This window comes from Amblyraja radiata, chromosome 3 (genome assembly GCF_010909765.2).
Source record: "Amblyraja radiata isolate CabotCenter1 chromosome 3, sAmbRad1.1.pri, whole genome shotgun sequence".
In the NCBI taxonomy this organism is placed as follows: Eukaryota; Metazoa; Chordata; class Chondrichthyes; order Rajiformes; family Rajidae; genus Amblyraja; species Amblyraja radiata.
This window is the reverse complement of record NC_045958.1, coordinates 75,070,893-75,084,252: the sequence shown is the minus strand read 5'-3', so window position 1 is coordinate 75,084,252 and position 13,360 is coordinate 75,070,893. Positions and strand designations below refer to the sequence as shown.

Sequence of the window (13,360 nt, the reverse complement as noted above, 5' to 3'; positions counted from 1 at the left end):
TGCCCACTGTTTCCTCACACCTTGTTTACTTGATTGAGTAGAGAATAAAGGGTCTAATAGGTGAATGACATTAACTCTAAGCAAATAGACCTGAGGAACTGGGTGGTCTTGCTGCCGAATGCTAAATCGACTGTGGTTATGTTTTGGGTGGTAAAGTAGATTCTTTTCCTCCTGGTCAGGTTCACGTTGAGAAGCAGAAAGGTGAAATACTGGGTCTGGTGATCGTTGAGTCAGGCTGGGGCTCCATCCTGCCAACGGTGATCATCGCAAACATCATGCATGCAGGGCCTGCAGAGAAGTCTGGAAAGCTGAACATTGGAGACCAGATAATGTCCATCAATGGCACCAGCCTTGTGGGGCTACCATTATCCACCTGTCAGAGCATCATCAAGGTACCCCATCTGATTGTAGGCCTGATATAATTAAAGGGAAAGAATGCAGCTGGTTATTTACATTCTCCATGCTTCTTAGAGCCATGTTCCACAACTGGGGTCAATATAGATGCTCTGTGTGTCTCATGGCTGCATTGCTTGGAAGCTATCGCTGGAGATAATGATTTCCACAGTTCATTGTTGTTTGATCATAGAGTAATGGAGCGATACAGCATGGAATCAGGACCTTAGACCCATTGAGTCCAGGCAGACCACCAACCACTCATTTACAATAACCTTGCATCACATTTTTATTCTCCCCATTTCCTCATCATTTTCCCCCAGATTCCACCATTCACATACGTACTAGGGGCAGTTTACAGTGGGCAGTTAGCCTATCAACCCGTATGACCCTTGGGATGTGGGCAGTCCAGAGCACCAAAAGAAAATTCACTGTCTTGCGATCAGACCTCCCAGCTTGGGATCAAGTTCCAGCTTGATACATACAGTGTTGGGTTCCGTGGCCATGTGAAATGTCCTAGATAATTGGAAGTAATTGGGGAAATGCTAATTCTTCAAATTGGGGCTCATGACTGAAAGCCACTGAGCTCCCGAGGAAAAATGGTGGTGGGTTTGGTCAAAGGGACAGGTAACTTGGAACCTTCCACATGAAGTGAAATGTTAATTCCACGACAAACCCACGCCTCGGACTCCTGTCTGAGACGTAACTCGTTTCATTTGATTTTGTTTAATCCAGGGATTGAAGAGCCAAGCTCGGGTCAAGTTGAACATTGTGCGATGTCCTCCGGTCACAACGGTACTGATAAGGAGACCAGACCTGCGCTATCAGCTGGGCTTCAGTGTACAGAATGGCATTGTAAGTAAAATGTAGGAAAGAACTGCAGATGCTGGTTTAAATCGAAGATAGACAAAATGCTGGCACGGAGTAACACAGCGGGACAGGCAGCGTCTCTGGAGAGAAGGAATGGATGATATTTCTGATGTCTGAAGAAGGGTCTAGATCTGAAACATCACCCATTCCTTCTCTCCAGAGATGCTGCCTGTCCCGCTGAGATACTCCAGCATTTTGTGTCTATCTTCGGCATCGTAAGTAAAACTGACGACGTAAGTAAAAAAAGTCAGGGGAACAGATCTCGGCTTTTTATTACTCACTTCTCTCTCGGAAGGTCCCAAAAAACCTACAGCCAACGAAGTCGTTTTGAAGTTTTGTCACTGTTGCAGGAAACACAGTCCTTGATTTGCAAATAACATGAACCATGTGTCAAGGACCAGATCATCTGGTTTCAGTGGGTGCAGTTGAGGGACGATTATTGGTCCCAGGGCACTAGAGAGATCATCAAAATGATGATCTTTGACATCCCCTGAACAAGTTGTTTAATATCTCTTCAAAAGGCAGCATGTGCAACAATACAGCTCTGGATAATCATCCTAGATATTTATGCTCAAGCCACGAGAACAGGAATTGAATCCACAGCTTTCTGATTTCATGTGGCCATTGTTGTAGTATAGGAAGTGGAGCATCTAATCTAAACACAGCATCTTCCCATAGGCTGTGGACGTTTGTTTGCTGCAAAGAAGGTTCCAACTAGACGCATTCATTCAAAATAGTAATAGGTTTTATATAAGGTTGCAGCAGTGGTAGGAGGGTTATAAGGAGACATTTGGGGACAAAATATACATAGAAAATTGTTATTATCTGAAATGTGTTTCTTGAAAAGTCATTGAATAAGATTACCTTTGAGATAAAAAACTTTCAAAAAGAAAATTGACTGTTTCAATAACGCAGATAAATTACATTATATGTGGGTTTTAGCAGTTTTAGCAGTTTTATCCACCACCAAAATCTGTTTTGTGAACCACTGGTGCAGAGAAGACGTGCCTTTGTTGCACTCTGATCCCTTTCAACTCTCAAGAAGGAAGGTTTGCCTGATAATTTTTCATGAACATGGAGACCAGTTATCTGTGAGGAATCGAAAACAAATGATGATCTTCAAAGCAGTAGCTACTTTTGAGTATCAGTTTGGGAATGAATTGCCCCATTGATCTTTTGTCTCTGCCTGACAGAGCAAATGTGGCCCAGGTCTAACAATTCACATGAAAGACACAATCTCATACAATGCCACACTTCCTCAGTACTGTACCAAGATTGTCTGCTGTTACTTTTGTGATCGCCTCTTTAGATCATACCGACCTTCTGGGTCAAGCGATGAGACGGCTTAGTACAGATTCACTGATCGCAGACCTCCAGTCTAAATATTGTCGTTCCACTACAACCTTCTGTCTTCTATCTGTAAGCCAGTTCTCGATCCATACAGCCAAGTCACTATTAATCCTGTGCATCTTAATCTTCTGGAAAAGTCTACCATATGGGACTTTATCAAATGCCTTCCTAAAATCCATGTGGACACCATCCACCACTCTATCCTCATCAATCACCTTTGTCACCTCCTCACAAACTTGAAAAACTCAATCAAATTTGTATCCTCCTTGCATTGAGATGATGGGTGTAAGGCAATAGATGTATCTTCTGATCAAATTAAAAGTTCACTTCACACTTGAAGACCATCTCTTGGGTCACTAATCAATGACTAGTTGATGTTCTGTTTCAGATCTGTAGCCTTATGCGTGGAGGGATCGCAGAGCGTGGAGGAGTGAGAGTTGGCCACCGCATTATAGAAATCAATGGGCAAAGTGTTGTCGCAACACCTCACGAGAAGATAGTCCACGTTTTGTCCAATGCAGTTGGTGAGGTAAGTGTTGTCTTTCGTTGCATTACTGAGGGATTAGTACACTTTATTCATTATTGGGTGCTGAGTGTAGCTTCATTGTCTGTCTCTCTACATCTGGATCATGTTCTTTTTCTGTTCTAAAGAAGCTGATTTTGATGACATCGTTTTCAGCATTGAAGCAGGATATTAAGCCCAACTAGTACTTGTAGGAATGAAAAGATAAAATGTTGGAACATTCGGGTCAGGCAGCATGTGTACATAAAGAAACAGCGAATGTTTCAGACTCTTTGTCAGCACACAGAAAATACAAGTTAATTTTCACCTTCTCAGCAGAGAAGGTGGGGGCAGAGATATCACGTGGAAGATGAAGAATATCTCTGCTAGGGTGAAACTAAATAACTGAATGTGGCATATAGAAGCCCATTATCCTTCTGTGTGATGTATAGCAAATAACACGCTGTGGGTCACATCCAACAGGCCAAACCAATGAACGGAGAAAAATCGAGCCAAATGATGATGCATAGAAATGGCCAGTACTGATGTAGACAGAAAGGAAGAGTTGGTTATGGAAAGTTAGAACATTTGTCCAATAGACTGCAGTTGTGCCCAGGTTACCTGCATGATTCCTCAAACATGTGTGTGGCCTTGTGATGGTGTAGAAGGCAGTATGTGTACATAAAGGTGTAGAAGGCAACAGTCCAAAAGGACAGAGAGGTAGCGTGCTGGGCTATTAGAACAGCAGCAATCACAAGTGGGACTGAGCAAGATGCTCCGCAAAGCCACTACTCAATTTGCTTTTGGGGGTTTCTCCAGTGCAGAGGAGATTGCGTTACAAAGCACCACATTAGGCTGGGACAAATGCAAGTGAATCACTGCTTTACCTGCAAAGTCTGTTTGAATCCCTGGATGGTAAGAAGGGAAGGGATGAAAGGATAGGTGTTGCACGTCCTGTGTGTTGATGATAAAGTGTCATAGTGGGGATGGAAGAGTGGGCCAGGGAGTCACGAAGGGCACGTTCCCTTTAAAATGCTGAAAGGGAAGAGAATTTTGACTGGTGATGAGAGATGCACGGGATGATCTTTTGAACGCAGGGACTGGTGGCAGTGGAGGGTGAGGGTCAGAGGAACTATGTCCTGTCCAAGGGGGTTGTGAGAGCAGAGGTGTGGGAAATAAATGAGATGTGGTCAAGGGTTCTTTTCTGTGTGCTGGATGCCAGTGGGAAAGCACTGTTCAGTAAGAAGGGAAGCATTTTAGAGGCAGCATGCATGAAGTCTCATTGTTGGAGCAAGTGCAAAGAACGTTCAAGGCAGCTGTGGTCTTACAGAGGATGTTTACTACACTTTTGATGCAAGAAGGAAAAGTCAGAGATGGAAACATAGAAAAATAGGTGCAGGAGAAGGCCACTCGGCCCTTCGAGCCAACACCGTCATTCAATATGATCATGGCTGATCATCGAAAATCAGAACCCCGTTCCTGCTTTTTCCCCATATCCCTCGATTCCTTTAGCCCTAAGAGCTAAATCTAACTCCCTCTTGAAAACATCCAGTGAATTGGTCTCCACTGTATTCTGTGGCAGAGAATTCCACAGATTCACAACTCTCTGGGTGAATTTTTTTTTTTTCTCATCTCAGTCCTAAATTCTTAAACTGTGACCCCTGGTTGTGGACTCCCCCAACATCGGGAACAATTTTCCTGCATCTAGCCGGTCCAATCCCTTAAGAATGTTATATGTTTCTATAAGATCCCCTCTCATTAGCCTTAAAATTAGCCTTAATGTGGAGTGCATAATATTTTTTGAGATTGTTGGTTGCAACATTAGCCTCCAGCTACACTGGATCTGCCATTCTCCATAGTAAGACAGGATTCATGAATACAGCAATCACAATATGATTGAATTTTACATTTGGTTTGAGGAGGAGGATGTGGCCAAGAGTAATATTTTAAAATAGAGATGACCATGAAAGCAGCACTAGCTAAAGTCAACTGGCACATTAAATTATAGGATCAGCCAGACAAAATGGAGCAACAGAGATTTAATAGAAACTTTCAGATTGCACAGATCCAATGAAAATGGAAACCTGAAGGGCCAGAATGTCTAACCAAAAGATTAAAAGAAATATCAAACATTAAAAAAAAAACATAATTGTATAAAGACAAATAATAGATCAGAATATTGGACTGAAGGTAAAAGCAAATGAAGAAAAGGTTAATAAGCTAGGAAGTATTAGAGTACAAGGTAATGTCAGCCAGAAGTATAAATACAGACGTTCTATAGTAATTTCAATAAAAACAGAAGTACCAAAATGAGTACTAGTTCTATAGAAAGTGAATGTGGGAATTAATAATCGAAAACATGGGGTGGCAGATCAGTTAAGCAGAAAATTTGCATCACTCGAAATAGCTGTAAAAGGGGAATTATTCACGAAAATTATAATAATTGTGGAATTGGTAGGGAACACATTCTTGGAGCTGCAGGCTGAAGGTTTCTGGGGAGGCATTGAACATCCTCAGCTCCTAAAAGTAGCAGCACCCTGTGATTGTTGAAGCATTAGTCTTATTTTTCAGTTCCCTAGATTTGGTGAATGTCCATTGAGTATATTCAAAATAGGGAATTTAAAAGGGGAAGGAAAACTGAAACACCAGCCCATTAGCTTAATATCTGTAATTGGGGGAAATGTACGACATCATAGCAGACAGGTTATATAACATTCAGGATGATCAGGCATTGTGTACTTGATTTTGTGAAAGGAAAATCATGTTTGACCAATGCATCCATTTGTGTGTGCTATGTTCCCTTTCAAGCTTTTTTTTAAAATCACCAATAAATAGTAGTTGGCTTCAATCTGGAGCTCAATAGTGTGACTCTTTACCCAGAGTAGGAAAACGTGAACAAGGGGACAGTTTAAGGTGAGAGGGGAAAGATTTAATCAGGGCAGCACAGTGGCACAGCGGTAGAGTTACTGCTTTAAAGCGCCAGAGACCCTGGTTCGATCCTGACCAGGGGGGCTGTCTGTACGGAGTTTGTACATTCTCCCTGTGATTACATAGGTTTTATCCGGGTGCTCTGGTTTCCACCCACACTTTAAAGATGTATAGGTTTGTAGGTTAATTGGCTTCTGTAAATTGTGCCTAGTGTGTCAGATAATGCTCGAGTACGGGGTGATTGCTGTCGATACGGACCCATTGGGCTGAAGGGCCTTTTTCCACACTGTATCTCTAAAGTCTAAACCCGAGGGGCAACTTTTTCACACACAGGGTGGTGGGTATATGAAACGAGCTGCCAGAGGAGGTGGTTGAGGCAGGTACTATAACAACATTCAAAAGACATTAGACAGGTACATGGGTAGGAAAGGTTTAGAGGCCAAATGCTGGCAGCTAGGACTAGCGTAGAATGGGGCATCTTGGTTGGCATGGGCAAGTTGGGCCGAAGGGCCCATTTCCACATCATATGACTATAGAGCAGTGCTTCTTAAACTATTTCAGTGTCATTCACCCTTGAGTCTTTATCACAAAATTTAATTCACCCTCAACTAAATTGCCTTATGTTTTTATGGTAATTTTCTTCTTATTCTCCCTTGTGTATAAATTTATATATAATTTATTTTGTCACATGACCAAAATGCATAAATTAACTAATTTCGTAAGTCTTTATTTTATTCAACTTTTTGAACACCCTAAAAATATGTAAAGAAAACTAGGTGTAAAAAAAAAAAAAGTATAATTACCACTGGAATTGGAAAGTCATTCTCTTAGAATGATAAAAAAAAACATTCCTACGCTTCAGCCCCATCCTACCTTTGGGCTTTGATTACTGCAGTTTTTTTCTTGGAAAACTAGCTAAAAAAAACATGGAGTATGTGATTTAATATAATAGTATCCAACTAATATAACTTTCTATAACTCTCCCCGAAGAAAGCTCACAATACCTCCAAATATCAACTTGCCATATTTGGTATGCCTCTCTCCAGAAGCCAGCAGACAAGTAGCTAAATGTGCCACGCAAAGTAAAGTTACAGTTCAGCAGTTGCCTACGGCGATCCTCCAGTGTTGACATTTATATAGTTATGATTCCACTAGCTTGTCTGGTCTTCCCTAAAAGGTTATATTACAGTAAATTTAAGAAATATCCTGATACTTTGAAATTAGAAAACCATAGGTAGAGAGAAAAAAACATCAAATTCCCAGCTCCACTGCCATTAAAACCTATAAAAGCTTACTAACCACTTTAATGGCAATCCCTTTTTTATGTATAGAAAAAAATATATGAACATCTGAATAAATTAATTCATTCACCCTTCATTCACCCCTCTAGTTTAATTCACCCTAAAATAATTTCATTCACCCTAAAATAATTTCATTCACCAGTTTAAGAAGCACTGCTATAGAGTATAAATGTTGGACCTGTTTGGCACTGATCCTTGAAGTGCTGAGCAAATGTTACGAGTTCTCCGATCAGTTACACCAGTGTGCCCTTGAAGTTACCTTGGTCTGAATAATAAATCCCGAGAGAGTGGGATAAATGCCAAAGAGATTTTTAACTTTCCTCAAGGGAAGAAATCAGATCTGTGTGTCAGTCACTGCAAATTTTGCAATCCCTTATCGTTGAATTCTCCCATGGTAATTGGTTTAAGTTTTAGCCTTTTGCTTGCTTGCAGGGAGCCACACATCGGAATTGCCTCAGTGTTTCTGTGATATTAACATCTGAACTAAGCATGCCAGGATAGGAATTCATTTGTGGTCATTGGCACCAAATGAGCATGAGAATGACAGGCACTGATTGTTCTCTCCCCAATGGCTGGTTCCACTGGAGTCAGTCAAACAGCGTGTGGAGGAGAGTCTGGTCAGCTGTCAATGTTTAGAAGGATGAGGGGTAAACCTCATTGAAACTTACTGAATAGTGTAAGGCCTGGATAGATGAATGTGGAGAGGATGTTTCCACTAGTTGGGAGAATCTAGGACCAGAGGCCATAGCCTCAGAATGGAGTTAGGAAGGAAAGATCGATCAACCATGATAGAATGGCGGAGTAGACTTGATGGGCCGAATGGTTTAATTCTGCTCCTATCACTTATGACCTCACTGAACTGCAATGACTGCCTAAGGCAGTGATCTGATTCATGTATTTCCATCTGTTTCCCGACATGTAAACAAGGACACATGGTGATTGCTGGCAGTCCAGAGGACTGAACTAACAATACAGTGACATGAGTTCAAATCTTTTGCAAATGGGGAATTTAAATTCCGTTAATTTATTCAGTCTTGATTATGAAGCCGATATTGTTGATGGTGATCTGGAAGTTACTGGACAGCGGCAGAAATGCCTCTGGTTAACTGATGATACTTAGGGAAGAAAATCTATCTTACCTATATCATCTAGGTTGTATATACTTCAGACCCACAGTGGTCTGGTTGTCTTGAAGTGCCCTTTGAAATGCTCTCCTTTAAGATGCTCCTTAAAACCAGCCTCTCTGATGGAGTTTTTGTCATCTATCTTATTATCTGTCAAATCTTGTCTGATAACATTACCATTTGGGGCTTTGAACCTACTTAAAGCTATTCTCTCCCAGATAATAATTCAGGTTATAGGCGGTTCATTTTTCAGGTGATGGTTCATTTTTATCCATGCTGCCTTATTGACGTCACTGCTTGTGGTGTTAGGGGTTCTGGGGAGAAGGCAGGAGAATGGTGTTAGATGGGAGAGATAGATCAGCCATGTTTGAATGGCGTAGAAGATCCTCTCTCTCCCCAGCTCTGGTGATGAGGAAATTCAATCTCATCTTCCTCATTTCTCCCCTAGATTCACATGAAGACCATGCCTGCAGCCATGTATAGACTGCTGACAGCTCAAGAGCAGCCTGTTTACATCTGAAAGGACTACACCCCCTGCCCCAGTGTGCACAGTGGAAGTGTCTGTGTGGTTTGGTTGTGTTGATCATTGCTGCATTTGTGCAGCTGCAGAAACTACCATTTTTTTTTTAAACGTGCTTTGTTTGACAACAAAATCTGTAAAAAAAAAAAACGAACCTTTGCCTTTCAGACATGCAACTTTGTGCGGTTTATATAGAAATAAATGTAAATATATTCTCGCAGATTAATTCTCACTAAGTTAACACAAAATAAGTGACTGGGCACCTATATAGTTTAATGTTATTTAAGAGAGGGCTTTTATGCAGAACCAGTTCATTGCAGGTGAGTGATTATGTCATTGGGAAATGTATTAAAAGTTAAACAAATTGATAGGCATTTACAAAGTCTCAACATGTATGTCCATTTACCCAGAAGTTTCTATGTCTTCTTCATTCCTAATTATATTTTAAAACATTCCTGATTAATTCTCATAATCTATTACTCTTTACCTCATTGATACATTCCAACATGCACTGGAGTGTTTGTAATGAAGTTAGTTTGATAATCTTATCCAAGTCAAAGTTTGAAACCATTCTCTAAAGTTGAGGGCAGACCATTCTTGTGTCAGCAATTTTCGATTTTTTAAATAAGCTGTAGGTCATGAATTCCTAATTTAAATTAATAAAAAGGCAGAGTTTAGAAAGCATGGAATGTTACACAGTTCCAATCTCGTAACATCTATCATCTGAAAACTAATCATTGGCAACGCTTGGGTAAATTAATGTTCTATTTTGGGGCAAAGAATTAAATATGCAGAGGTGGGACTGAGATAGAAATTATTTAAAAACATAGGTTTAATATACGATCTTAAAATATGTCAAAGTAAAATGTTAGCATCAAAGTGGTAGAGTCCTGCCAAGCAATTATACATTTAAACACACACTAGGACGTAATGTATTGTTAGACAGCATTACATTCAGTGCTGGGGTACTTCCCTTGCACACACTCGAACATCCAACAACAGATACAATTTCTGAGCCAGTGTTTCAGCTTGAGGTCTACTTTGTGTAACATGAATCCAGTTAATGAAAAACTTCATATGTTTAGCTACTGTGCCGTCATTTGTGACAGTTTAAAGTGGGGGTGAACAATGTTTAATGGGGCAGAACCTTTAACCAACAGGGGGTCATAAGGATAGACACAAAATGCTGGGGTTACTCAGCAGGTCAGGCAGCAACTCTGGAGGAAATGGATAGGTTATGTTTTGGATTGGGACCCTTTTTCTGAAGAAGAAAGGGCCCAACCTGAAACGCCGCCTATCCATTTTCTCCAGAGTTGCTGCCTGACCTGCTGAGTTATTCCAGTTCCACCTTTGGTGTAAACCAGCAACTGCAATTATTTTTTATTACACGAGTAACAAGGATTTAGTCTTGAGTAAGTGGAGGCATGATTCTGCTCTCCTGTGGGACCATGAGTGCCATGAACATTCTGGACAGGTGTTTGACTCATGATGAGGTTAGCATTCGACAAGCAGTAATCATTGAGGTTTATAGTACAGGAGGTGATCCATTACACCTCTGTTAGGTGAAAGAGCTATCCAGCCTGCAGCCTGTAAGTTTGCACAGTGCTCATCCTGCCACTTATTAGATGCTGTGAGACTGTCTGGTAATGATCAGTGATCATCCAGTATTGATGGATTAGTTATGCTTGTGGATTAATTGGATGAAACATTATAACAGAGTGCTCTTGCACTTCCCAGCCAGAATATCCCGAGAATTTTAGTGGAGCATCAGAGTCCTGTCACACAGGTAAATTAATTGAGACCAGAGTAATTTGAGGGTGAATATACTGAAAATGCCAGAGTTTATCTCTGCTTTAGACTCAGTTCCTATGTTTACACAAAACTAATGTGTTAACCTGCACAGTTCTGTAGCATCATTACTTGAAGTTATTATAATGGCATGGCACAAGTTAATGGGTTTCATTCAATGACATGTGTGTTAATATCTATAATCTATACCTACAAATGCCGATGTGAACTTAATGTAAATACTTTATGCAGCACTAGAATATACTTTTTTTGTTATTTGGTGCAATATAATATAACACCAGACATCAGGAGGTTATAACACTGCAACATAAAGTTCTACTTTGTAATGTTGTTTGAAGTTTGTCAGCTATTAATTATTGTCAAATAATGCACTTATGAATGTAGTTCATAATCCAGTTTTTTTTTTTGAGGATTATTTTTTGTGTTTGTAATACAGTGACAGTGTCTATTTATTTATGTTACTGTTAAGGATTTTTTTTGGGGGGGGAAGGGGGAAAAGAGAGTGATATGTTTAATGATTTACATTCCTTAACTTTTTACTCAATTACAAAGAGGAAAAGAAAAGTGTTCAAATGTGTTCAGTCTGCAAAAACTTATTTTATCATCTTGAAAGAATTTTGCCCATGGTCTCCACAGCTGAACTCGTGCGAGAGTATTGGCTAGCAATTGTAAACACTTCTGTGCACTCAGATCCATTGAAGAGAACCAAATTATTTTCTTCACTCATGTGACATGACGATTCTGGTAAGGTCGATGTTTATTGCCCTTCCCTACTTGCTGACATTCTTCTGAAGAAGGAACTCCCGTGATGTTGTTAGGGAGAGAGTTCCCACATTTAGTCCCAGGATGGCCTGCACATTGTAGGGGGAAGCAGCTGATGGGGTTGTGTTGTATTGCCGCTCCTGACTGTGCAGGATTTTGGGATGTTGCTGGCTAAGTCTTGGCAATCTCATGACCCCAACAAAGTGTGGGTTGATGGGTTAATTGGCTGCTGTAAATTGCCCCTCGTGTAGGTGAGTGGGAAGGATAAGTAGAGGGAGTTGAGGGGCATGAGTGAGAATAGCTTCAGGGAGATAAATGGGGGAATAAGACTGATTAATGTACTAAGAGTCAACATAGACTCAATTGGCCAAATAGCCCCTCGAGCCTTAAGAAAATATGTGAGAATGGTCGGGAGATGCATGTTCAAATCCTAGTATCTTCATAGCAGAGTAAATAAGTGTGGCATCAGCAATGGTGGCCAATATACATAGTGGATTATTGTAAAGCCCTTGTTTGTTATGAGTGATCTTGCAGGCAGTAAAGTGGGGGAATGAGATCTACATGATGTAATAATATAGCGTTAAAGACACAGCAGGTCAGGGTGCATCAGTGGGGGAGGGAAAGAAACACAGCGGAGGTTGTGTAGTTTGACCCACCCACCTATTCCAGAACTTTGCTTTTATTTGGGGTTTTTGACATCGGTACTTGGGCCACTCTGTGCATTTACTCATCTCTTTCTTTTGACATCTCTTTAAATCAGTGTGTAATAATGTCTGACTGGGGCTTGGCTCGAAGTGCCTTGAAAAAGGGCCAGTTACACTTTGCTACTTTTCACTAAGTTTAAACAACAGAACCAGCAGCACATGACTGACCACACCTGAGATTAGACAGCACGCCTGGCGTGTTCTTGTAGAGGAGGAGGGGAGAAAGCCCTGGAGATTGTTGCTGATCTTCCTGTTTTGGTTCACTACGCGTCGGTCCTGTGACTGGCGTTTCCACGTATTGCCTCTCTGTAGCTGCTGTGTGTTGCATGTATTTACTTACCTCTGTAACAGTGTTCAGGCACTGTCGGCACAGGGGATGTGTCTCACAACTCTTGAACAATAAAACGTACCAGAAACAACTGCGCACCATCTGAATTTCCTGACGACAGAATTTTGTTGATATTTGCTTTTGTAATAAAAGAATATTCGAAGTTGTTTGAGAAGGTGGCATTCCAAACAGTGGAAACAATGTACGCACTGTTCTTGCCCGGTAACATCAAACTGTCCTCAATGATAATTGACAATTTCAATGCCTTCTTTTGTTAGCTACTCTGACCTGAAAGTATCAAGCTGGATCATAGCCCTCAGGATAAAAGTCACATGAGTGCTGAAACACAGGTAATCTCAGTACAAAGCTACTGGAAGTTGTATAAACCCTCCCTGCGCATTCATTACCTTTAGTATTGTGGGACATGTAGCAATCAGTATGAGCAGAGTGAGATCTGGCTTAGAGATGGTGGGACAGAGCTAAATAGTGGTGGCGGAGATTTCCTTAATGGTGCTATTAGATCTGTTTACACAGGGCAAGAGTTGGACCTGTGGAACCACTGTTTGATTGGTTGAAAGATACAGCATAGAAACAGGCCCTTTGACCCTCCCTCATCCACGCTGACCCTCGATCTCCCGTCAAATGTTACCCTACCTTCTCGTCCACTCCCTACTCAAGCCAATTATCCTACAAACCCATACATCTTTGGGATGTGGGAGGAAACCGGAGCGCCTGAAGGAGACCCACTCGGTCACAAGGAGCACATGCA

General features: G+C 41.1%; 1 protein-coding gene across 5 annotated transcripts in view; it reads left to right on the top strand.

Moving 5' to 3' along the window:
- The window catches only part of apba1 (amyloid beta precursor protein binding family A member 1), a 150,234-nt gene extending 137,549 nt beyond the window's left edge, over positions 1–12,685 (top strand). For 4 of the 5 annotated variants that reach the window (XM_033018113.1, XM_033018112.1, XM_033018114.1 and 1 more), the window contains 4 exons: positions 180–392; positions 1,129–1,248; positions 3,002–3,142; positions 8,917–8,988. In XM_033018113.1, coding sequence (XP_032874004.1) covers positions 180–392; positions 1,129–1,248; positions 3,002–3,142; positions 8,917–8,988 — 546 coding nt within the window. Of the gene's footprint in view, positions 1–179; positions 393–1,128; positions 1,249–3,001; positions 3,143–8,916 lie in introns of all 5 variants that reach the window. The other variant, XM_033018110.1, reaches the window with a different exon arrangement.
- Positions 12,686–13,360: the final 675 nt, after the last annotated feature.